Source organism: Calypte anna, chromosome 20 (genome assembly GCF_003957555.1).
Source record: "Calypte anna isolate BGI_N300 chromosome 20, bCalAnn1_v1.p, whole genome shotgun sequence".
Lineage (NCBI taxonomy): Eukaryota > Metazoa > Chordata > Aves > Apodiformes > Trochilidae > Calypte > Calypte anna.
This window is the reverse complement of record NC_044265.1, coordinates 7,778,643-7,804,158: the sequence shown is the minus strand read 5'-3', so window position 1 is coordinate 7,804,158 and position 25,516 is coordinate 7,778,643. Positions and strand designations below refer to the sequence as shown.

General features: G+C 43.3%; 1 protein-coding gene across 1 annotated transcript in view; it reads left to right on the top strand.

The window, feature by feature from the left end:
- The window catches only part of NFATC2 (nuclear factor of activated T cells 2), a 79,640-nt gene that overhangs the window by 9,894 nt on the left and 44,230 nt on the right, over nucleotides 1-25,516 (top strand). Inside the window, 4 exon segments of the mRNA XM_030463293.1 lie at nucleotides 961-1,129; nucleotides 12,823-13,025; nucleotides 15,031-15,203; nucleotides 24,590-24,730. Of these exon segments, the coding sequence (XP_030319153.1) occupies nucleotides 961-1,129; nucleotides 12,823-13,025; nucleotides 15,031-15,203; nucleotides 24,590-24,730 (686 nt within the window).

Sequence of the window (25,516 nt, the reverse complement as noted above, 5' to 3'; positions counted from 1 at the left end):
ATATTTCCCTATTCAAAACAGAGCACACTGCTCCAAGTCAGACTGAGCATTCGGTCAACCCCAAGTGTTTTATTGTTAGTTGTTAATTTGTTAATTGTCATTTAACCTAAGTCTGGGTCATTGGCATCACCCTCCTCAGCTCCCTCCATTGTCTGCATTGCTGTGTGGCAGGTCTGGACCCCGAGCCCTGCTCGTTGGCCAGGATTGAGGTTGCCAAATGGGAGACTCCACTTTCAGTCGCCACTGGCATGCTGGCAGCCCTGCTCAGCAGCAAGGTTGTCCCCATGCTGATGTTACCCTGTGCTGCTCCCAACCTGCTAAACACAAATTGCAAGGGAAAGAACATGGGCTCTGACTTTACTTGGCTTGTTGGATTGGTCCTGGCAGCAGTTTGTACTAATAAAATAGGAGTAGTTTAAAATCCAATGAAAGCTCTAGTTGTACATTGCCATGTATTAATTTCATATTATAAACCCTTGTATATTTTGATAACAGGAAAACTAGCATCAGGTAAGAATATTTAGCCTTTTATTCATATGCTTTTTTAACATCTATGGAAATTGTAAATATTGTTACTCTACAGAAATGGTAAGTAATGGTAAAAGGAGAACAATATATCTTCTGTAATCAAAGTTTATGTGATACATCAAAAGCTAGATACAAGAGGGGGATCTCTGGAAAAATACAACTGCTACAGACCTTCCTGTAAAGAAAATAGAAATATTCTGTTCTCTTCTGCAAGGAAGTGGGCCCACAGAAATTCTTGTGTTAATCCTGCAGTTCAGCAGAGTTTGGACTCAAATGTCAGCAGGACAGCACATTCTCACAGGCAATAATAGCAGACTCCTAAATGGTTCAGCGAGAGCAGCCCAGGTGGGGGCACTTAGAGAAAGAATGGGTCAGGGCTTTGAGCAATCAAGTGCTAAAGAGTTTCAGCTGGTGTGGTCTCTCCCTGCCCAGTTTGCCTGTCCAGTCGCTCCCACCCCTGGAGTGGCCACTCTCCAGCCAGTCGGGATCCTACGAGCTGCGGATCGAGGTCCAGCCCAAGCCCCACCATCGGGCACACTATGAGACAGAGGGGAGCAGAGGAGCTGTCAAGGCACCAACTGGAGGCCACCCCGTTGTCCAGGTAAGGGACTGGGAACAACTTGGTAAAGGAAAAGGGAGGGTGAGTTCATATCTGAAGGTTGTGCTGGGGACTGACCCTGAAAGACTGAGAGTGCGTGGATGGGTGTGCTTGGAGATGGGTGTCAAGAATCTGAACTGTGATGAGGTCCTGGATGTTTGGAAAGTTGGTTTGGATTAGCTTGTGAAAGCTCAGAAACTTAAGGGAAATATTTGCTGCATTTTCTGTGCTATGTGTTAAACCTTCTGTGACCCAACTCTGCCAGAACATTTGCAGCTGCCCTGAATTCCAGCTGAACCCATTTTATCTTGAGAACAGACTCTTGTGTGTGAAGTGGGGCTTTTTATGAAGTTCAAAACCTACAAACATCAAGCTTGGCTTTCAAACTCTGAGTAGCTCAGTCACCTAACAAACATATATGTAATAACTAGCAGATCATGCTAGATCTGCAGTTCCAGGCCCTCCTGCCAGCAGTGAAGGGAGGGTTTTGTATCTGTGCTCCCCTGGGTTCCTGCAAGTCCATACAGCAGAGAGGTGCTGCCCATGTTTCTGGCTCTGTCTGACCTTGGCACCTCTCTGGTCCATACAGCCAGACTCAATGAGACTCATGGACATTCTCAAGGCTTAAAAAAAAGCAAAGCAACCTTCATTAACCTTGATGGGGAGTGGATTAGGAAGGTACAGATGTTAAACTGGGGTCTCCCCTGAGTTAACATCTGCATTTTGCTAGAAATTTCTTTCATGCAATTGCTTTTTCCTTAGCAATTTTTTTTTTCCCCTCTGGTTACCTGGTAGAACTACTAATTTTGAGCCTATTTAAATTTACGTCAAAGAATTTCACCTGTGTATAATTCAAGCACCCAGTACTTCCATTTTAAACTAGTGCCTGGTTTGCTTTTAATTTGCTAATGTTGTGTCCCACCTTGCATGCGGTTCTGCTTGTCATCTCTGGCAACGCTGCCTTCTTTTTGTCTGTGGGGAAACTTGTACTAGCTGCATTAGCAGTGGGATAAGGAGACAACAGAGCAAAATGATTACATAGCAGTGGGGATGGTTTCAAGAAAAGTTTGGCCTCTATAAAGCTGTAAATATAGGGAGGACATTTTTATTGGCTTTGTAATTTTATAGAGAAAGGGTGAGTTTAGGCAGGAGTTCCTTTGTGGTTTGGGCTGATATTGCTACAGAAACAAACTTTTCTGTGTCTTCTGAGCTTTAAGTTTTATTGCCCTAAAGAGTGCAGTTCTGGTCCTTGCTATGCTTGTGAGAAGGGAAGTCACCTTGCTGCAACCAGTGAATAAAATTCAATCTGACAGTGATTAAGGTAACAAAATTTGGCACTTTGCTGACCTGAGAGGCAGATGATTTTGTTGTGGAAGGTGAAGGACTTCTGCTTCACCTTTCAAAGTCCAATGTAAAATAAAGGGCTGGGTAGCTGCTCTGTATCTGTTTGGGGCCACATTGGTCTGGTGACTCATTTCCTCCTTACTTCAGCCAGTGGCATTCAGGAAGCAAAGCCAGCCCAGGTGGGGGTTGCAAGGTGATGATATTCCTGGTAATGATGGATGACAACAGGCACAGACCTGGCACAGCTACAGCTTTTCCTAGACAAAGTTGGGGTCCATCCTGCAGATGTTCCTGTCATGCTCAGGACTTGCTCTGGCAAATGTGAACTAGGAAAATGTTGAAGTTTATGCTTGATTTTAAGCATGTGATCAATACCACTAATTTCACTAGGTTGACTTGTGCTTAACTTCTAACATATGTTAGATATTCCCCTGCAGGCTAAACCCCTTTTTAAAAATCAAGCCATAAATTGTTAAATCAATGAGTTTGTTTACTTCAGTTGAGCTGGGCTTACATGTATGGACTGGATGTCTAAGTGAAAGGTGCAGGATAATAATAAATAGCAATCACATTTGTCATGCTTTAATATGTGCAATCTTTTTAGTTTATGAATCTGACACTCGTAGCCTGCTGTGTGGTGTTTGGGATGTACAAACTATATGGCCAATCAGCTCTTGGTCTTTTCTCAGTTTGCTTACAAATCTAGGATCATTTACCTTCCCAAGATATTCCTATCAACTGGATGTTTATTGCAATGAAGGAGTTTCTTGTGACATGAGGAAACACAAGTGCATTGTTTCCTTCCTGTAATCAATATCAATCAAAGGGGGATTTATATTTTTTGTTGGAGACAGGAACTGGTATTCCTAGTTTTATCATAATTTGCCATCAAGCTTAAGGATCTTCAGCTATGAATTCAAAGATCCACATTAGTTTCCCGAGCAGATGTGCCTCTGCACAGCTGTGCCTGCATATGTGGAAAACATGGACAGTTCCTTTATGAAGGTTTATTATAAACCTGGAAATATTCACTGGATTTGTGTTGACTTTAACATAACAAGGTTTATATGAGTGCTGAGCAATGAGATAGTTGCACCTGTATGGTTTATGACATCTGAAACATGGGAAGGCTAGTAAAATCCAAAGCTTTCATGTCATGAGTTGTTTGGCTTCAAGGTTTCTTTTTTTTTTTCCCCTCTTTTCCCCTCAGTGAATTATAACTTTTGGCTTCTTGTCAGATGCAAACAGAAACAAAGAAAAACAAGCAGGAGAGATTTTTAAATAGATGTTTTGTTGAGGCAAGTTTGCATGGGTTAAAGGCAACTGAATGAAGTTTTGAACACTTTCTGGGGACCTACAGCACTTTCCAAATGACAGATGTGAACAAACTGGCTTTGGGATTTTTTTTGAGCACGAGGGCATTTCCATAGCAACTTTCTTGAATCGAGTGGTGTCTCTGTAACACTTGGACTTCAATATTGAGAAGCCAAACTTGCCCTGAGAGGGAGAAGGCCACAAAAGGGGTGGGATTTATACTATGGCTGAATGTCCCATTCACATTCCGTATATTTTTTATTTCCATATATAATGCTTTTCCATACTGCTTTTCCACCATTTTAATTACCTTCTATAAAATACAATCAATTTGAAAAAAAATCTGATTTAAAAAAAATCACATTAACTTCCATGTCACTTCCTATCCAGCTGAACTTTCTGGGGGAAGGGATGCAGTTTTGGCCATGTGGTGTTGGCCTGCAATATTTATTTTCTGAAAGCTACATTTTGCATGTAAGCTGCTTCTTCTGGGTGCTCTGAAGCTACAGACCAGCAGATCTCATATCCTCCAGGCCTTATCTTGTGGTTTATCTTTCTGATGCTGCTTCCTCTTCTTCACGTCTAGCCCTGAGAGTTTGTGCACAAGGCTCTGCGCCAGCAGAGCACTCCAGGTATGGCAGGAGAAGAGCCTGGTTAATGAAAACCTCTGACTACATGGGCCACATGGAAAAGGACATTTAATTCTTATTTTAGTGTGCATCTGTCATGGATTGTAGTGAGGCTGAGGTATACTACTTTGTTAAAAAACTGCTTATGAGAAGTCAGCTAAGTCCTGGGGTCAAGAAGTAAATATATGCTTTTATTATTTCTGATTTTTTTTCCCCAAGCACCTGTGTGTTTTCATTTTACCTTGCTGTAAACAATCCTTGAGGGAGCTGGTGTTCAGCACAGTAATTTGTAGTCATATTCTCAAGGAGAGTGCCTAACTCTGCCATTTTGGGTTTTTTTATTTATTGCCATCTTAGCAAATCCTTCCCCTGAGGTGTTGCTTCTCTGACTTACCTTTACAAAAGACTCAAATCCTTCTGAATGAAAACCAGCACATAAGCAACGAGTAACTCATTTGCATGGCTCACTTCCACCACATTTTAACTCATTTTCCCATCGGCCAGCCTGCTTTGATTTAGAGGTCAATGAGGAACTCTGAAACTTTTGAGCCCAATTGTGGAACATACTGCTTTTAATGGAAAGTAATTTTGACAAAAGTGAAGGGAAGGAGAGTATACCAACTGGTTTGGGATGATGCCTGTGCTTTGCAGGAGGCTTGCATTATTCCTTGGATTAGAAACATCCCTGGACTAGATAGATGCAAAATTTAGGCTGCTTTTTCATGGATGCTCTTGCTGCAGGACTGTACATGTGCACTGTGTAGTAAACCAGTTTGAATTTCTGGCTGGAATGAACACTTCCAGAGCACTAAGGCTGACATAACATCCTGTTCAGGGTACGCTCCAGGATCTGCAGGAGGAGCTCATGCAGGGTGGACAGTGTCCTGTAAACTCACATTTGAGTTCTCTGTTCTTGGGTTTCACTGTCCAGCTAAGCCTCTAGTTCCTCCCTTGCTCTCTCAAGACCAATGCCTATTGAATCGGAAAAGCCTCCTGCCAAGTGAGGACTCACACCTGGGTCTCCCATGTCTGGGGGGAGCATTGCTGGGCTGATGGCTGCTCAGGGGGGAACTGACTGGGCCTCTGCCTGCTGCTGCTGGGTGAAATTTTTCTGGGGTCTCTAATTCTGAAACAAGTGTTGAAACCTTGATGCTTCCAGCAGACCTGAGTTATTCTCTCTCTGAGCATGCCTCATGTTAGATTTCAGCATGAGAGTGAAACTGCGGAAGAAGGAGGTTCATGGGGATTTTTTCCTTTTCTTTCTTTTTTCCTTTCTTTTTTCCTTTTTCTCCAAAATGCTTTTTGGCCAAGATCCTTTCCAAAACCTGGCTGAAGTTCAGTCAAATAGCCAGTGCCTGAGCAAAAGCCCTGGTTTCTGGACCCCAAACCCACCTTGTAGGAGGCCTGGCACTGAGCCCTGGCAGAGAGCTTGGCTCTGGGGGTTGGGTTCAGTGCAGTCAAATCAATCATTCCGGGCTGAGCTGAGTAACTCCAAGATGCTTTTGCTGCTGCTGCTACCTCATTTTGCCCATTGTCATCATGGTTGCTCTCAATCTTTGTGCTGCATCTCAGTTGCACAGCGTGGTGTTCCTGGGGCCACATCGCTGCTGCTGGCAAGGCTGAGCTGTCTGCAGCAGAGGAAGCTAGCTGCAAGGTTAGGTGATAAGAAAGCATCCCTGCTTGCATCCCTCCATTTTGCTCCAGCTGGGCTGGGGCCAGTCCCCTTGTGCCTCCCACACCCAGCAAGGAGGTGACTTCCCTCCCTGGTAGCTGAGCCCCATACTGAGGCATTCCTCTTGCATGATTCTGTCAGAATCAGCAGATTTGCACCCTCCCATTTACTCGTGGCAGAAAGTCTTGTCATGCTGGGGAAGTTGACATTTTTTGGTATGAATGTGCATGGGAGCTGTTTGTTACACAGCTGGGTTTTTTTGAAGGAAAAAAAAAAATTTCGCCCAGCTATGAAAGTCTGATCTCCAACTCTGTACATGTGCATCTGTCTGATGCACACTTATAAAGTCTCAGGTGAGGTAGTCAAAGTGTCCTCAAAAACAGGATCAGCTCTTTATAGAATTAGGGAAACTGAGGAACAGGGGTGAAAAAAACCAACTTGCTTTTGTTGCAATGTAAGGTCAGTGTCAGGAGCAAAAGCCATCTCTGTTGCAGACCTGTATTTTAACCCTATGTGGAAGAAGAAATACCAGTTAGGCACTGGGAGTCTGGTTGTCATTTAGTGGAAGGAGCAGCACAGCAAATGAGATTCAGCCCTTGGAATTTTGACAAAATTGTCACCAAAATAAGAAACATTTAAAATTGAGTATAATAAAAACTCATAATTTAGCAGAATCAGATGTTCAAAGGATTATCTTTGGAACCCTTTTTAGACTGCTTTGGTAAGGACCAAAGAGAACTAAGGCAGAGATTTCCTTCTGGTTTGAGTTCTTTTGCTGTGTCCCAAGTACATTAAATTGAACAAAAACATGTGACAAGATTCAACTTTATTGCTCAATGTCAGCTTGAAGTGAAGCAGGCAGGCAAGCTGCTACATGATATAGTGTCTGGATGAGATCTTTGTTTTAATTACTGACAGTTATTGATAAGTCACTTTCTACGAGACAATACACTGAAATTTTCCATTTTGGTTGGAGTATTGTTGAGTAAAGACTTCCCTCTCCCCCCCCTAAAAAAAAAATCTTTGAAATTGTTGTGGTCTAAGGGTATTCATGATGAAAATTAATCATCAAATCTGGTATCCAGCTCAGTCCACCAGAAGGGAGCTGAATGGGCATGACAGAAGCACAAGCACATCTTCCTCTTGTCTGCTGCTGAGTCTCCGAAAACGTTTGCAGGCACAGAAGACAGCCGTGGGGTTGGTGAAGAATCTCAGCAGGGGAATAGTCTGCGGTGTCAAAAGCTTTGAGATCTGGGTGTAACTCTGCAGCCTCACTATTTCTAGACGAAGGTGGGCGCCGGGTGAGCTGGGGCAGCTGGTGCTGCAACCACGTGCTGCTCCTGGCCAACCTCTTGGGGCTTTCTTATCTTCTTGTGAGCAGCAGGAAAAGGGAAGCACTCAGAGGAAACGATTTCTCACGCGGCTTCGTATTTGCTTCTAATTAAATGCTGCCAGTCCAGCTCTGTTTTCCCATTTGTCACCGCTGGCCAGGGATGCTCTATCCAAATCACCCCGGCGCTGTTCTCAAAGCTGACCACACACGTGCACGCCCTGCTTGGGGGAAGCTGGAGTGACTTCCATGGGGAGATAGCAAGTAATATGTAGTGGTTAATGAGCTAAGCCTCGTGTTACAGTGAGCTGAAACAGGCAAGAGAGCTGATTGCTTTCAAGCAAATAAAATCACCAAGGCTAGTGAATTCATGCCTCAATTTTTATACTTTCCTTCTGGCAGTAGCTTGGGTTGTCTAGACAGGAAGATGTGTGCAATCAGCTTTAAAGATGCAGCTTGATATCTCCCAGGGGAGAAAAACCTAAATTCCTGACAAGCTAAACTCTGTTGGCATAAATGGGAAATGAATTATTCCCTTCTACTCTCTAAGGCACTTGGCATCTGTATTGCACAGGGCATCACGCTCTCTGGGGCTCTTCAAAGGTTCCCGTAACATTTGCAGATGCTCCAGTTTTTGTTTTGTGAAGTCCATGAGAGTCTGCATACAGACTTTCAGATGTGCACTATCCAAACGAGAAAATTTTAGGAATTCTCCAAGTAACCCATCAGTTAAAAAGGCAAATATTAAAAGTTCTGAATTATGCAGGTTTCACTACATTCCTTTGTATATGCATGTGTTTTATCTACAGGTGACTACCTACAGAATATTTAAGAAATTTGCCTTTCTTTCTGACTCCACTGGCTGTTTATCACTTGTTTACCAGGCAGCATAACTCAGTGGTGTTGCAGGCTTCACTGGTGCAAAGACTTTTGTTACTCTTGCAGCAAAGAAACTGTGTTTTGAAATCCCACAGCCAGAGGCAATGCCAACTGAGCCAGTGCAGGGTTTGGTTCATCTCAGCACTGCAGTAGTGGCTGATTTAGATCTGAGTTTTAAACTCTGTCTTTAAGTGCTTGTGTATTTGGAGCTGGGGTCTCAGTATATAAGAACACCCGAGTTTTGAAATAGTGCAGGGAAAAAACTGGTGTTTCATATGCCTAATATGTGGTCTTGATGGCTGCCTTGTGGGTACTGTCACAGGAATTGGGTTCAGGTGGGGAAGTGCCAATACACAGCAGCTAAAGACGCAGCTAAACACACATCTACTTACTTTTTACATGCAGAGTTACAAACACTTTCCTGAAAATGACAGTTAAATACCTTCTTCTGCCAAATTTGGCTGGTATTGATCCATGAGTGGAATGCAGAATGAATTAGTTTTATTTATGCTGAGGTGAGGTGATGATTTTAATCGTGCCACACATTTCCATTTTATTTAGAAACCCAATCATAGCAGGAAATCAAACAAGAAAAGTCTCCTTGTTTTCTGAATGATGTTATTTGTTTATCTGCCTAAGTGCTTTGCATTTCCTCAGGTCACAGACCAGCCCATGTCTGGTTATATTAATATTGTAAGAGTTATGCAAAAGCAAAGTTTAAGAAAAATCTTTCAACCGAAAGAAATAGGATCTTAAAATCCCAAAATAGAGTATGGAAAGGTACACATCATGTCTGGCTTTTCTTTCCCCTTGTGGCAAATGTGACTCAAAGGAGTTGGGCTTTTTCCAGCTCGACCTGTATACAGTTTGGGGGATTTTTATTGTGAATAGGTCACCTTATAATACACAAAAATATTTCCTTCTAGCGTTCTGTATTCATAAATCTTTCTTGATTCTCGCTCTCTTGCAACTGAAATCTAGATGGCTTTTGTTTTCTTCATGAAAAGAAGAGCAAACAGAATAAAGAAACACCTTGGTGCAGGGCTTGTCCCCTCATCTTGTCTCTGCTGGAACTTAGGTTGCAGGGAATTGTGCCCTCCCCTCAGGCAGCTGCAGGCTGAGATGTCCTCTCCCTTCCCTAGAGATGGGCAGCAGAGTAGGACTGAAAACCAGAGATTTCTAGAGACTTGGTTGTTACTAAGGGAGGAAAAAATTAATTTCAAAGTTATTATTTAAAAAATGTTTTTAAGTCTTCACTTCTCAATGATTTTTTAAGGGTGCCTTTTGCTTCGCCAAAGAAAAGATCAAGCATTGTGGTTAAATTACTAAAGCAGCTTCCTAGCATAGTGTACGGTAAGTGTTTACTGAGCGTATCAGGCCTCTTGTAGTTTCAGTTTTGAGGGGAAACATACCTGAAATGTGGGTTTAGTGTATCTTTCATGTCCAGCTCACAATTAAATTCTCTATATAAAAATGAACCACGAAGTATTAACTTACTCCTGTCCTTGCAAAGTAGAATTAGCATAACTATTCCTCTGGTACAGATAAACAGGGACATTATATGACATGGCTTGAAGCTATGTAATAAATTGGTGGCAGAGCTGGTCTGAGACTCCTAGTTTAAAATTCCTGGAGCTTTTCTGTGGGCTGTCCCTCTTAATTTTTTGTTCCTAAGTCATCCTGATGTGTTCTTAGCAAGTGAAAGGTAGATAGAAACACGGTAAAATATCATCCATATTATCCTTTAGAACATAAACCAATTAACTCAAGATTAAAAAAAGAAAAAAGAAAAAGAAAAAAAGGGTGGGTGGGGTACTTGACTCTGGCAATTTATTTTTATCTTTGTGTTTGCAATTTATAACGCTGTTTGTATTTTACGGTGATGTAATCCAAAAACATTGCCACAATGCCATAAACTACCAAATAATTATGTTATTATCCTTTCACTGATCAACAATTGTTTTTAAAAATCTGGTCCTGTGGAGGAGCAGAAGGCCTTTTACTCTGTGCTGTGTACTCCCTTGTCCAGCAGATGATACTAAACACTGCCACATGAACAATCAATTCCTCTCTTCTTGAAGTATGTATGCAATTACACAGACACACATCCACAGACATATATATTATTAGAAGACCATGAATACTTTTTGCCTTGGGAACTTATTTCTATACATAAGCAAACACAACTTTAAATTACTTTTAAAGGCGGCCAGTATTAAACAAACTGAGCCAGCTCTGTTACAGCTGCTACTGCAAGGTTTTCACTGGGGCAAATTTTCTTTTGTAATTTATTATCTGTTTTCCTCCATTCCAGTCTCCCACCTATAACTCTGGGATTTTGTTCTGCCAGGATGGAGGGTAGAGCAAAAGCTGCCTTGCTGTCACTGTAAATAACAGTTGCAGTCCAAAGGATCATCTCAGCTGCATCCCAAAAGCATTATTCTGTCAGGCATGACAATAAACATGCTCAGCACTAAAACTACTCCTCTCCCTTGTAAAAACAAGATGGCTTTTGGTCATACAACAGCTTTTCATTGAAGGACAGGAAATTGTGGGATTTTCAAAAGTACCCCATACTAGGATGAGTTTCAGTAAGGCTCCCAGAGGACCTGGCTTAATGGGCCTCTCTGGAGAACCAGGGAGTGAAATCCTGTGTTTGATGCAAGTTCCCAGCAGGTTATCATTTTGACCTCTCTTGCCTTTAATCTCCCATCCACTCCATGCATTTCTAAATCTCCCCATGCTGCCATCGTATTTATCACATTCTTGGCAACGCTGCTTCTCCAGTACCAACCCTTGTGCCTGGACTCCAGCTCCACTCCTCCTCCTCCACCTCACTCCAGACCAACTGGCATGTTTGCACAAAGCCTCCTTCCCTATTTTTCCTTCCTCACGATCTCCGAAGCGCTCGTGCGAGGGAGCTGTCGGAGGTGTCTGAGCTTGGGTCTGTAATTCTGCCTTGCACAGCCCTGCTGAAGGGCTGTGGACTTCAATGGAACCATTCATGAAGTGGAGGCTGCAAATTCAGGCCCTTGGGTTGGAGGGTTCTCTGGGGCATAGACCCGGCTTTGTATGCCTTGCAAATATGTGCTGGATGAGTAATGATAGATCAGGAGAGTGAGTGTGGCTTTACATTTGCCATACTGAAGGAAGGTTTGCCAGGATTGCATTGATGGCTGCATGTGGTCCCTTTCCAGGGGGAATTAATGCCTTCCTGCCTTCCTGCTGACTGGTGAAAAGAAGAAAAGAAAGAAAAAAAAAATGGTTTGACCATGAATACCATTAACTTAATCTTCCTTTTCTCTGATCTTCCAGTAATATTTGCTTCGTATGGCTTTCATCAAGGTCTTGTATGTGGACAGAGTAATTGGAAACAAATTTAGCATGTCTTAGACCATAAAGTTCTCTTTCAGCTAGATCACTGGCTATGCGGTAGATAAACGTCTGGTTTTTATTTTTGGTTATGTGAGAAATTTAGAATGGTTTGATTTGTAATTTTGCATGTTAATAAAGGAGAAATTTTCTCATCTCCTGACTTACGGAGACATTTTGACTTTCTTGCTTCTCTTGTAGCAAATGCTGGTTTTAAACTATGTTATTAGTACAAAAGAGTCTGTTTATGTCCTTGAAACCCAGAGGCCCCAAACTTTGAGGTAGACTAAGACCTCCTCGTGCCAGGTACTGCACAGTCACAGACCAAATGTGCCAGCTTTACCTGTACAGGTGGTATTTTAATGCAATGCAAGAGGATTGGCTGAAGGTGAATCAACAGCTGGGGGATGGATGAGTTTCAAAGAGCTGTGGATCAGTGCCAGCCAACAAATGTGGGACCAAGAACATATTTCCTTTTAAGACTGTTTAAGAATGCTGCAGACAGAATTCTACAGAGATGAGGCAAATTCATTTTACTGAATGTTAGACTGTGCAGAAACTTCCATTAACTTTGATAAGGTCTGGAGAAAGGTGCATATGAGAGTACTAAATATATACCAAGTATATAAATACAAGTGAGAGACTTGTGTCCTTACTGTCTTTCCTGCTGATGGGAAGGAGGAAGCACTGCTCAAGGCTGTGGGTGCAGGGAGTCAGCTCCTCTTTGCAACATTATCCATCCCACAGAGAAAAAACTTTTGATCCTCATTCAGGTAGCAGCCACTGAAAATTAAACCAGTGTACTCAAAAATGTACCTTTTAAGGGGATTTAACAATCTGTGTTGGAGATAAGCTCTCCATTACTAGAAATTTGCTGCTTATCAGGAATTATTTTCTTCTTGATATGTTTTTTTCTTGGTATATTTAGTATTAAAACCATTAATTACATGTTCAGCATCATCTCCCTTCCCTGTGTATCATGGACTCCAGCAAATCATCTTAAGAGGATGTCTGTCTCTGAGAGTTAGGAAAGAGACATGTATATATCTATATATAATTTCCATATCTGCATCTATGCCTGTAGATCTATTTGGTTTCCTGACATGAAGGCACTGCAAGCCCTGTGTGTGATAATAGATTTTTAATGTCTTGACAGCTTCATGGTTACATGGAGAACAAACCCTTGGGTCTTCAGATCTTCATTGGGACAGCAGATGAACGGATACTTAAACCTCACGCTTTCTATCAAGTCCATCGCATCACGGGGAAAACTGTCACCACCACCAGCTATGAAAAAATCATCGGCAACACCAAAGTTTTAGAGATCCCTCTGGAGCCCAAAAACAACATGAAAGCAACGTAAGCATATTTCTTTTTACTAGCAAAGTTGAGGGGGGTTTAATTGGCATGTGAAGTTCTTTCTTCTGTGGAAAGGAGTCACTTAAATGGATAACGATACCTGCTCTGGAGGGATTTCCCCTTTGCGAAGCACTTGAGTTAAAGCTGCTTAGAGTTACTATCCATCAGCTGATGATACAGGCATTTTTGCTCTTTACCCCAGTTGCTGCAGTGACCATATTGTAATCATCTGTCATTTTCTAAATCAGAATGGTTTTGTAGGGCTCTAAGGAAAACAAGACTTGAATCTCAAGTCCTTATGCAGCAGCAATACAATGAGAAGCAAGGAGCAGCAGCCAGCAGAGGAAAGGTGTACAGTTCCTTTTACAACATTTAATGGGATAGAAAACATCTCTCCTGAACTCAGCCAGGTGCTCTGGCCATGAAATCACACTCTTGTTGTAATAGGTTAATAGAAAAGCAAGTACAGGCACATCTTTTCTGTATTACTCCTTGCAGTTTTATGGAGGCAGAGGGATGAAGTGGGCACCAGTCTGAAACTTCAGGCTTGACTGTGTGCCAGGCAGCATGAGAGTGATTGCTCTGCAGAGGGAAGGGCTGTATCTCTCTCCTTCAGAGGATACTGACAAATTGGCAGAGCAGCTACGTTTTTAAGCCCCCCTACTTCATCACAAAATGTACATTCTTTCTTTATGTATCTTTTTTCAGAAAATATACCTCATTCCTCCCTTTCCTTCAAGCCTCTCCTTCCCTCTGCACCTAAGGAAATAAATAAAAGTCTGCATCTCTGACTTAAGCAGCCAAGTGCTGAAGGGAACACAGTTGTCTGTTCCTAACAAGTAACCCTGGAGAAATAAACCCTTTCACACATACAATGTCAAGGAACATTGGGTGTAAGAACCAGCTTGGCATTTATACCTCTCAAAAATTCATTTTAGTTCAGAGGAAGAAAAATGGTATGTATTAAAAACATATCAAAATGGAGTTGCAGTGCCTGTCTAATAACAGTGCACCCTTCAAAGACTATTACTGAAATGAAGATAATCACATTCTGTAAATATTAATTGAGAATCTCTTAATGTACACAGGCATGTTTGCTAGGTTACACTACATTCTTAAAATACAGCAGTATTAAATTCTAATGTTGCTTTAAGCAATCCTAATACTTTAATTGCTGCTCAGCCTCATCCTGCTCCCTACATACTCCCTTTGTGCACAGAGGGGATCAGAGAGCTGTTTTCTGCAGTGCCAGGCTATTGCCTTGGCTGGGGGCACCATCCCAGGGCTTTGGAGGCTAACATAGGGACCTGGGCCAGGGCTGGAGAGACCAGTTCTAGCAGAAGCACCTGACAAGTCCAAAAGGGGAAGAAAAAAGTTTGTTTCCTGCCTTGGAGTTAAATTTGATGCTTGAATTACAAACTGTAGGGAAAATGTGCCTGGATAGTGCATGCAATTAGCTGGTTTAGCTGCTGTGATTCCCCCTGGAGCTGAACTAATTTGCTCAAGTGCAGGCAAAAGCTGCTGTGCAGTCTCTGGGCACTGAGCTGTTTTGAGAGATCGTGGTGGGGGCTTGGATGCTCTCTAGCACACAGGACTGCAGCACAGGCTCAGCTTATTGCCTGACCCATTGCACACTTGTTCTGGTTCACTCTCCTTGCCCTGGGGTGGGCTTTGCCTGATGCATAAAGGGGAGGTAAGGTGTGGGGTTGTAATGTTTGGAGAGTAAAGGCCACCCCAAGCCCTCGTCTGGGACATGCCAGGGACATACTGAGCCACAGGGCCCAGACTGTTCAGGGAGGGGTCTGGCAGCATCCCTCACTTGCTGAATGAATGCCTGGGATTTCTTCCCCTGTAGCAGCTGAAATGGCAACACGTAGAACAAGTATGTGGAGCTGCTTTTAACCTGAAGGTTGAAGCAAACCAGCTTAATCCTCTTGACTGTCACCTATTTCTGAGCTGTCAAAGAGCAGAAAAAGTTAAGCTGAATGGTTTCTGTATTTGGCAGCATCGACTGTGCAGGGATTTTGAAGCTGAGGAATGCAGACATTGAGCTGCGCAAGGGTGAGACGGACATCGGCAGGAAGAACACGCGTGTCCGGCTCGTCTTCCGTGTGCACATCCCCGAGTCCAATGGCAGGATCATCTCTCTGCAAGCAGCATCAAACCCCATCGAGTGCTGTAAGTATCCCCTGAGATTTTCTTTTCTCTCTTGCAATAGTGATGGTCTTGTCCCTCTGCCCCAGGCTAGTGCTGAGGGGAAGAGCTGCACCATGCACAAGCAGTGGTGGGGATGCTCTGCTCCTCCTGCTCTGCTCAGCCAGGCAGAGGTGGGGATACTCTGCTCCTCCTGCACTGGTGCCTCTGTGCCACTGTGTGAGTGACCTGCAGCTCTTGCCTACAGGCACTCCCTTTCCTGAAACGAGTTTTGGTGGCAGATGGTGCTTAGAGCTCTTGTGAAAACAGCAAGGGACTTTGAGGCTTTTGCCAAGTTTATTGATTAGTGTGTTGCTGCTGGATCCTTCTGGCCAGCAGGTCTTCTCTGGGAGCAGCACGGGTGTGTGTGTAGGGGTGTATGTGCATTCCCTGGGTCTGTGCGTGAGTGTGTGAGCTGCCTGCCTTCCTGGGAGTGGTTTTAGTTTGAGTGGAGGCACAACCAGAACTTGTTATCTGGATATCTGCTGGCAGGTGGTTGGAGGTTTTGAATTCAAACGTGGGCCAGATCCTAGCACTGTGGCCGGGAGGAAGGAGTGACCACAGTCTTCTGATCTGAGCTGTGGTAGGAACACAACTGCAATGGAGAAACAGGTTTAATTTTGAGGCTCAGGTGCATCCTGGTTATTGTTTTTTTCTAGATGTCAGTGCTCAGGGGTGTGCAGCTCAGGAGCCTGCAGATGAAGCAGGGAAAGCCCAGCTTGTTCTGTTATTCCCCTGAGGGAGAGAAGAAAATCTGCAGTTTTAATTTCTGAGGGGCAAATCCTATAAGCATGTAAGCTGAGAAACCTGCACCTCCCACTCATTTTCTTGTTCTGAATCCTGAGAAAGAGAGGCCTCTGACAGGGTGCCCCCCATGGTGTAGTCATTTCTGGAAGGGCTCCACCTACTTTGCTGGTTCATGTGCATCCTGTGATGCTTTTTGTTGGTAAATGGTGCCTTTTCAGTGGTTTGGGGATTTCACAAATACATAATAAACAGTTTTCCTATCCTTTGCTTAATGACTCACCCCTTTAGCAGAACCTGTCTTTCATAAGTCATGTGAAGAAAGTCATTGAAGAGCTTCTCATATGTGAGTTTTATTTCTTGAGATTCAGGCTTTACTTAAATAATAACAGTTTAGAATAAGAGAGGAGCCAATTTTTGATAAGGAATCAAGAGTTTTGGCTACTCCATTATTGATGGCAGGTTTGAATAAAACAGTAGAAATTAATAAACAAGATGAGGCTGAGGAGAGGGTGATGGATATGTATGGTCTCTTGGCAATATTTATGAGAAGATACCAACTATCTGATCATTTTAGCAGCTGAAGTCACCATGGCACCGTGATGGGGAAGCGAGGATAGTGGGAGTAGCCACCACCTTTCTCCATAGGAAACAGTTATGATTCTTTATGGAACCAGATGGCTGAAACAATAGTGGCCTCCACCCCAAACATGTCCCTGCTGAAACAAAGGCCCATTTGCTAAAGGAAACATTCAGCAAACTGCAGCTTCTGTGGATAGGACGGGAATTCCCACAAAGGATCACCTGGCTTCTTCTTCAGCTGCTTTTCCAAGTAGAAACAACCCATTCCTGCCTGCAGCAGGGAGCTACTTGGGTGGGGAAACTGCAGGTGTGACTTGTACATCCACTGTACAGAAAGACACCACGAGCCCAGAGCAGAGGGTGGATGGTTCCAAAGTCGTAAGGGGAGCCCCGTACAAATCACACTCCAATTCTGCTACTGGAAAAGCAAATAAGAGTTAGCCAGGCATTTCTATGACCCTCCCACAATTGTACATTCCACTTGTGCTCATCACAAAAGAGTGTTCAGGCAGAAGTCTGGTCATAGTTTACAGAATAAGATTGTATTTTGGTATGTACACACCTGATCTGCTTGTACAGTAGCTGATATTTGCAATGGCTTGTTTAGGATGTCTGAGCATTTCTACTGAGATATGGTTACTTTGATGAGGCTTAGGGGCATAAAAAAGCAAAGAGTGGAGCAGTATAAGTGGCTAATTGTTACAATTTTTATAATTAAAATATTAAAATGTTGGCTACATATCAGACAGCAGAGCTTCTACAAGAAAAAAATGCATTTGTTCCCCAATTAAAAAGTTATTTTTTGAATACTGGATATGCAGGCAATTTGGAGAGATACACTAAGGACCATGCTGTTCTGAACTCAGGGGGAATAGAGTATGAAGTGCTGTGCAGTCACAAGCCTCTTCTGTTCAGAACGTGTGTTGCATATTTAGCAATGGTTTTGCATTTCAGTAGCGCTTCCTGATCTCAGCCCCTTTCTGAGAAGATGGTTAAAACCATTAGTTGCTTCAGCTAGTATTAGTGATGCAGGCTAAATCACACTAGAGATGGTAATCTCAGCTTCTGCCAGACAGTCAGCACATGTTGCAGAGCTGACAGCCTCAGGTAAGCTCTCATGCTCTGCCAAGAAGGGGCAGTCTGGGGCTCCATGACATTTTCTCCTTGCATCCTTTTTGTGCTGTTGTGCTGCTGTGGTTCTTTTATTTTATTTTTTTATTTTTTTTAATTTTTTTTTTTTTTTTTGACTCAGCCACCTGAGAACCCTTATCCCCAGTGACTCTCCTTTCAGATCTCTCCTCTCCTCTAGCTGTTAATAACATCCCACCGGGGAAAGCCTTAGCAAGTAGCAGCTTTCAGATAACTGGCCCCTTCCCTACCAGTGGGGTTCCCTCGGGAGCACTGTTGCTACCAACAGAACAGCTGAATGCTCTCCTCAGCAGAAGGCAATCCCAGCTAAAAACTCCCACTGGTGTCAGCAGATCATTAGCTGCAATGAAGCAAGAACTGTGAAGTATCTGCTTTTCACGGGGTGATTTGGTTCCACCTCATCTGTGTCACATTCAGCACTTGACAGGTTTTAGGAGGGGATTTCACAGGTTCAAAGCATCATCCGGAGAAAGATCCTCCCCAGGCAGCTGTGTGGGAGGACCAAGGAGGTGATACGTTGTTAAATGATCAGTTATGCCTCCAAATGGACCTCATATGCAGACAAGCTTGCACATTCAGCAGCTTGTAGCTGTTTTCTCCAGTTGCCTGCCGATTAGGTCTGAAGCCACTGAGGAGGAAAAGGCATTTGAAAGCCCTCTGATAATTGTAGCAACAGTCCATCACTTACTTAGGGATAAAAAGCCATCATCTTGTAGATGTGGTGGTGGAAGGGTGAGAAAAATCCCTTCTTTTAGGTGTTGCTCCACACTTGAGGCCCTGAAATAGCAGCAAGTCCCACAGGTGCTATGTGTCCCCAGGATCCACAGCTGATGGGTCCATTCAGTAGCATCCATGCAGTAGCACCTCCTGTCCTAGCTCCTTGGCTCTCTGCCTGGGCATCTCTGCACACCATGGGACCATTGGTCATCCTGCAGTTGTGTCAGCCTGAATGTCTGGGCTGGTGCAGATCTATGTTTAGGTGAGCTCCTGCTGGGCCAGGCAGAGCTGCTGCCACAGAAGGTGGTGAAACCACAGACATGAAGGTCACTGAGCTTCTTCCTTCAAACCCACTCCTAGCAACAACAAAAGGCTTTGATATTTGCAGACCTGACAATTATTTTCAAACTGTTAAGAAAGATTATTAATTTCTTGGTGAGTGACTGATCTCTGGAGTTGGGTTTCTACTCCTTGGCTGAAGCATCATGGAGCAGAGGAGCAGGATTGAAGGGAGATCAAAGCAGCCACATCAGCACCTGTGAGGCAGCTTGTTTTACTCAATGCTTTCAGCAGTCAAAAACTCCTTTATCCAAATCTGGCAGATGTAAGGTTTAAGAATATCATCCACACTGTGTCACAGTTTTTATTCTAATGGGTCTTGGTTAAACCTTCCCAAAGTGTGTCACAGTTCTTGTTTCTTGTAATCCACATTTGCTGATCCTAAGCTGTGCTTGTGAACCCCTTAAAAATGCAAGTGATTGCACTTGGCATGAGAGAGAGTCTAAAATTTTGTTCTTAAAATATATATTCCAAGGTGTGGTAAAAAAACAAAACAAACAAAGCTTATTGCTAAAGAACTGTGTATCCATCTGAGGAATTTAAATAGTTCCTATTATTGGTGGTATTTTGTTCCACTAAATTGGGTCAAATATCTTATTTCCCTTTAATCAATTTCCCTGGAAGTTTCCTTTATTTTTCTCTCCTTCTAGTAGATTTTCCCATAATATTAGACAATCTGAGCCTATGATATGTGACACATTAATAACTACAGAGGAAAGAGCTAGTCATGTAAAAGAATGTTGTCTTGGCAAACCAGTGAGCACTTTTCCTTGGCTGGGAGTTGGGTTGGTTGGAACACAAAAACAGGCAAGAAGGAGCCCTAGTTCACTGGGATTTAAAAAAAAAAAAACAAAAAAAACCCAAACCAAACCAGAAATGAGTGGTCTCTTTGCACATGAGACATACTCATTTGCAAGTTTAACCATAGCTATGTTTATTATGTGAGCAGCATGGCTTCCAGTTGAATTAAAGGAATTTTCTCTCCCTTTCATTTCAATTATAAGACAGTCACACAGTTTGCCCAAAATACAACTGACAGGAAACCTGGTGAGTTTTCTAATGTGAAAACTTTGTCTCTTAATGCACAGAATTTAAAAGCTAATTCTGACAACATTTGCCACTTTTAATGTGCAATCAAGTTATTTCAGTCTGGAAAGTCTGAGTCAGAAGGAAAATGCCCACCCTTTCTGCAGGCTGCAAGCCTTGCTACAAGGATAATTCCTGCTTGTTTTATTTTCTTCACAATAATACTATTGGTAAAAGCAAGCACTCCAGCATGTTATACAGAACATGGATTTCTGAGCATAATTTAAACTCAGCAGATCTCCTCCACAAGGGATTAAAGGGAAATGCTGTGCATACCCACAGAGATGATCGACATGAGAAGTGAGCCGAGGCCATGGTTTTCCTGTCATTAATCACACGCTGGTTTGGTGAGTTGGCTGCAGTTCATAGAAAGTATCATACTTATCTGACACTGCTGCCATCAGTGCTTGTCACTCCTCCTTCACAAGGACACCATAAAATAAATTACATGCAGAGAAGGAGGTGGAGAAAAACCCTCTATTTCTTGGATGGCTCTGTACAAACTGCTGTCCTGCTGGCAACAAACTGGAAACCATTGTCATTCATACCAGGTTCTTCTTTCCATAGCATTTAGAGCACATTTTCAGGGTTCCTATCTAACTGTGAGGGTTGAAAATTTGCTTTATTTACTTGATTCCCACTTAAGCCTTCCACTGGCCCATACTCTTACCAGGAAGTAATTCATCCCATCCCTCTGATGAGAAGATTGATGCTCTCTGGGGTGCCTTACTGATGTCTGCCTGCTGGCTAGAGATGCCTTGGTCCTCCCCTGGCTCCCATGCTGCAGGTCCCCAGCTTTTGCCTCTCCTCCCATCAGAGAGTTCAGGGTGCTTCAGTATGTGATGGATGGGATCAAAGTCTTCCAGGACACTTAATACATTGGATAAGCACTAGGCACAGGAGCTCTGCAACTATCAGTCCTACTGCAGCCAGGCAGCTAGTGGTAAATAAACAAAGTGTGACAGGATGAATGAAATATTTACTTTGGCTCATTAAGGTTTGCACTGAGGTGGAAGAATTAATCCCACAACAAATTACTCTTTTGCTATTGCTTCCAGGGCTCACAATTCTTTTAAGCATCAGACACCCAGTTTTAGCTGCTCTTCTCAAATCCAACAGGACTCAGTGGCTGGAGCTAAGAGCCTTTTGGAGGTTTGAAAGGCATGTCAGGAATGGTGAGCTATGGTTTAAAGGCTTCCAGCAAGCTTGGGTGAGCTGGGGCTGCTCTGGGCACCCAGGGGCTGTCCAAAGAGGGACCTGGGCATTTGGCCTGGAGGGACTGCTGCACTGCTGGTGCAAGTTGTGACCCCCACCTCTTTTAAGTAGCCACATCTTTTTGTTTACATGGCTTGTCATGGCAGTTTGGAGGTAACCAGAGGTAATGCCAGCTTTGTTCTCATGGAGTTGCAGTGGAACCTCAGTCCTACTCCTGATTACCACTCTGCCTCCAGGCTTGTGCATCTCCTTTGAAGCACTCAGCCTGCCAGCCCAGGGTTATAGGCTGGCTTAAACTTTCCTCTGCCTGCTAGCATGGGGAAAGGGATGAATGCTGACCCCTGTGCAGCACCCTGTACCCCTGCAGTGGGTGTATGAGCCTGGGTGGGCTGTGGGCAGCAGGGGGGCAGAGTGGGGGCTGCTTCCCTCCCAGGCTGAGGCTCACTGGCCAGGGTGCAGAGATCTGAGAAAGCAGCTCCCTTTCTTATGTCACTGTGTGCATTGTATTTCTTGGCACCTTGCATCCATGACATCTTGATTTGCAGGCAGTCAAATAAAATAGAGAAACAATGTCCCCTGTAAATAGGTTGACACACTGCTGCAGGCCAAGTGTGAGGATTTCTATAGCATTTGCATTGCTGCCTTAAGTCTGTAACTGTTGCTATTGAGAGTAAACACCCCAACTGGCTAAATCAACAGTGTTTTGTGTGGTCAAAGCTAATAAACTCCAGTAGCTGTAGGTCACTTTATGAAGTGCCAGCCCCTGGGGGAAGAGAAGAAATAGTGTGAAATTATTGCATGCAGTCTACCCATCATGAGTTTTAGAGGACAGGGATTTATTGGTAATTAATATTTCTTACAGAGAAAAAAAAGTCATCCTGTTGAGGCAGGTCCACAGTGAACCTTGAGCCTCCTTGCTCATGGAAATGGGATGAAACATTCTTATAGGCCTGGGGAAAAAAAAGAAAAAAAAAGATAGACCTTGGAAGATGGAAAGGGTTTGCAAACCACCTAGTGGATGGAGAACACTGCAGACAAAACAGGGCAGATGGAGTCCAGTGCTCAGTAGGTACCTGTATTTCTCCACCTTTCTGCTCAGCACTCTATCTGCATTGGAGAATTCATCTAAAATGCTTCCAAATGGTGTTATTCTGCAGCGTGTGTAAAGCACACGTGGTTTTGTACACCTCTAGGCCTGACCTTTTCTGGGGCAGGATAAGAGCAGTTTTGGGGGTGCCTGCAGCTCATGCTGTAGCCATGCCCAAACATCAGCTTGGCTGCTGCTGGCAGCATGGAGCTGCACCAGGGTACCCACAGGGCACCTCTGCCCATTGCTGGCTGCCAGGCAGCACTTCTGAGGCTGCCCCAGCTCAGCTGAGGATGGCAGAAGGGTTTTGGGCATTTCCTAGGAGCTGAGATGCACATTCCCAGCTGTTCTCCCCGGCTCCCTGGTAGGCTGCAGTGTACACAAACACTGTGCTCTATGGAAGTTGGACAGAGGGCTGCTCTTCAGCAGTGATTTCCAGCTTGCTGAGATCCAAATGTAATTCAGATGAGTCAGACGGTTATTTCCAGGCTAAAATTTGCCCTTCCTCATCCCAAAAAAGCCTTGAGAACCACTGATTTGTGAGATGTCAGGTACACAGCTCTCTCTTAACACACTGAAATCTGAAGGAGGTTTAGGTTAATCTGGAATTTTGGTGATTTGGGATGCTTGGGAATTGAAATTTGGTGGTTGAATAGGAATAGACAGTGTCCAGAGCAAAACTTCAATACCTTTTCACTCGACTATTATAGACATGTTTGTAATGATAACTCTTGAGCCTTTGAAGCTACAAATCTATCTGTGATAAATCCAATTATGAACTCATCAAGTATTTGAATATTTCCTTCAGGGAAAGGAATTAATCATACAGCATTATGAAAAAAGTAGCAGCTTCAGTGAATATAATCTCTCAAATGGCACAAGAAAGTTTAGAAATATTGAATTAGCTATATTTTTAACAACAGCAAATTTTCTGTGTCATGGCTGGCAGATAGGGTTCAGCTGAGCTTGTCCTTGCTAGAGTTGCTCCCCTCTTCCACAGATACTTACCTACAGATTACCTGAGTTTTGCCACCAAATAGCATTTTCTTCATGTGGTGAGAGAATCTTCACAGCTCTTACCACTGCCAGGATCTGTTTGGTATCTGATTTTCTGAAGGCTGCACAGCAGTAAGAAGGTGCAGAAAGCACAGCCCTCGCCTGTGTGCAAGTGGAGGGCCTGTGCTGAACATGCAGGATAATTTATTTCCTTATTTTTGGCACAGCAGCTAATGGTGTTCAGTGAAGGGAAGACACAAGTACTCAGGGTCTCTTGGGAGCAGGCTCTTTGTCAGAGAAAGTACAAATTCAGCCAAGCCAGCTGTGAAATAGATGAGCAGCATCCTCTAGGGACCTTTCCAGTTGGGGTGGATGAATCTGGAGGAGTTTGAGTGCAGGTCATGAACTCACAGTTCACCAGACCCAAACTGCTGCCCACCTGGTCTGGTCACAGGGAAGCTCATTATATTTTCCATCTGTTTGCATCATGGGGAACAAATCTCACATCTTCACTTTCTTCAGGTCCTGCTGCTTGTTAGCAAACGCTTGGAATAGGCTTGCAGGGATGGTGACCGGGATTCTCCGAAGCTTTTCTGACAGTGCAAATGGCTGTTTTATGGGATGAGAGGAACATAGGTGGAGGGATGGTGCTATCCTGGTTTTCTGGATGGGGGAAGAAATTAACTTGCTAAAGTCATGCTCCAAGTTCATGGCTAAGAACAGTAAAGACATCAGAAATCCTCAATCTATGTATGTGCCTATTTGGATTCCACTTTAGCTCTTCCTTCCTTTCCTGAACTCAGTCTGCAGCACAAGGTCCTGCTCCTCAGACATTCAGGCCTCTGAAAAACATGCTTGTGCAAAGCCCAGGCTGCAGCAGGGTCCTGGTGTGACCCCTCCTGCTCACCAGTGTGGCTTTGTGATGTAGGCACAGGGCTTGGTGCCTGCACATGGAGATGGAGCTTTTGTTGGCAAATGGACTTTTCCAAGCCCAGTGTAGTCCCTGTTCTGTGGGTTTTTGTATAAGAGGTTTATATTTATGTTTATTTTTATTTTTATTCTGAAGGAATTCAGTGTTATTCAGTGGAATCCTCTCTGCAGGTGGAATTTTTGGGCTCCAGGGCTGTAGTATGCCTGCACTTGAAAATTTGGCTATTTATTTGGAAACAGAGATGGGCAAGTTCCAGCTCATTCATCCAAGCTGTCCTTTCTCAAGGACAAGGAGTAAGGCCAGAACAGCTGAAATACTGCAGCCAGCTCCTGAATGTTTCCAAATAAAATGCCTTGAGTAAGTTTATTTTTCCCTCTCAAACCTAAATTTAGCACCCTGGAGAAGCTGTTTGGCAGTCAACAGATGGTAACGATGACAAGATCTATCTATGGTTAGTTCTGGGAAGATTTGGAAAGTCCTGGTAAAACAGAGTTGGTTTCATTCATGCCTGCAATTTGTCCACAGCCCAAAGGTCTGCTCATGAACTCCCAATGGTTGAAAGACAAGACATTGATAGCTGCCTGGTTTATGGAGGACAACAGATGATCCTGACTGGACAAAATTTCACTGCAGAGTCCAAGGTGGTGTTCACAGAGAAAACATCAGGTAAGGCAATTCTGTTCTAACTGTCCCTAGCAGGGTAAGGCAAATCTGCAGTGCTGTTGTCTCATGATCTCACCCTAAAATTTGTGCTTATGTGTAACTCTACTCAAATGAGTGGCCCCACTCAGGTTCATGTAAGTAAAACCAAATTGCTTGATTTAACTATGTTAGTAAAATTAGACTTGGGAGCAAATATTTGCATTATTTGCCTTCCAGGCACTGTTGAAGAGTAAATCAAAGCTGTGGTATGGGAAAGTTCACAAGAATACTGGTACTGAGCACAAATAGGATATATTATCAGAGAACCAGAATGACTTTTACATGTTCCTTTATGTTCTTTTAATATGTTTAGGGAACACTACTGCAGCAATCATAATTGAGATGAATATTTTTTAAATTTATGTGAACTACAGACAAAAGTTATGGTTTCTTTAGAAGTCTGGGGGTAAAATGCAGGGAATGTGTTTTTTTATATCAAGGTAAATGATTTTTGTACACATACCAAGATAAAAGAATATGTTGCTTCCCATCTTTCATATTTTTTCAGAGTTTTATGTAGGCTAAGACTAGAAAACCAAAATTCAATTAAAGGAAAAGAGTGCCCTGTTACAGCCCAATGCTTCTTTTCCACTAGAGCTACTTCACTTAATGCATTTTGCTGAAGTTTTGCAGACATGAAGGGACAAACTCTGCCATCCCTTACTGATTTCAGTGAGACAAAGAACTCTGCAGTATGAAAAATCAGCAGCTTTTCTTATGTAAACTTTGTGTTTGCTTTCTGCTGGTAGG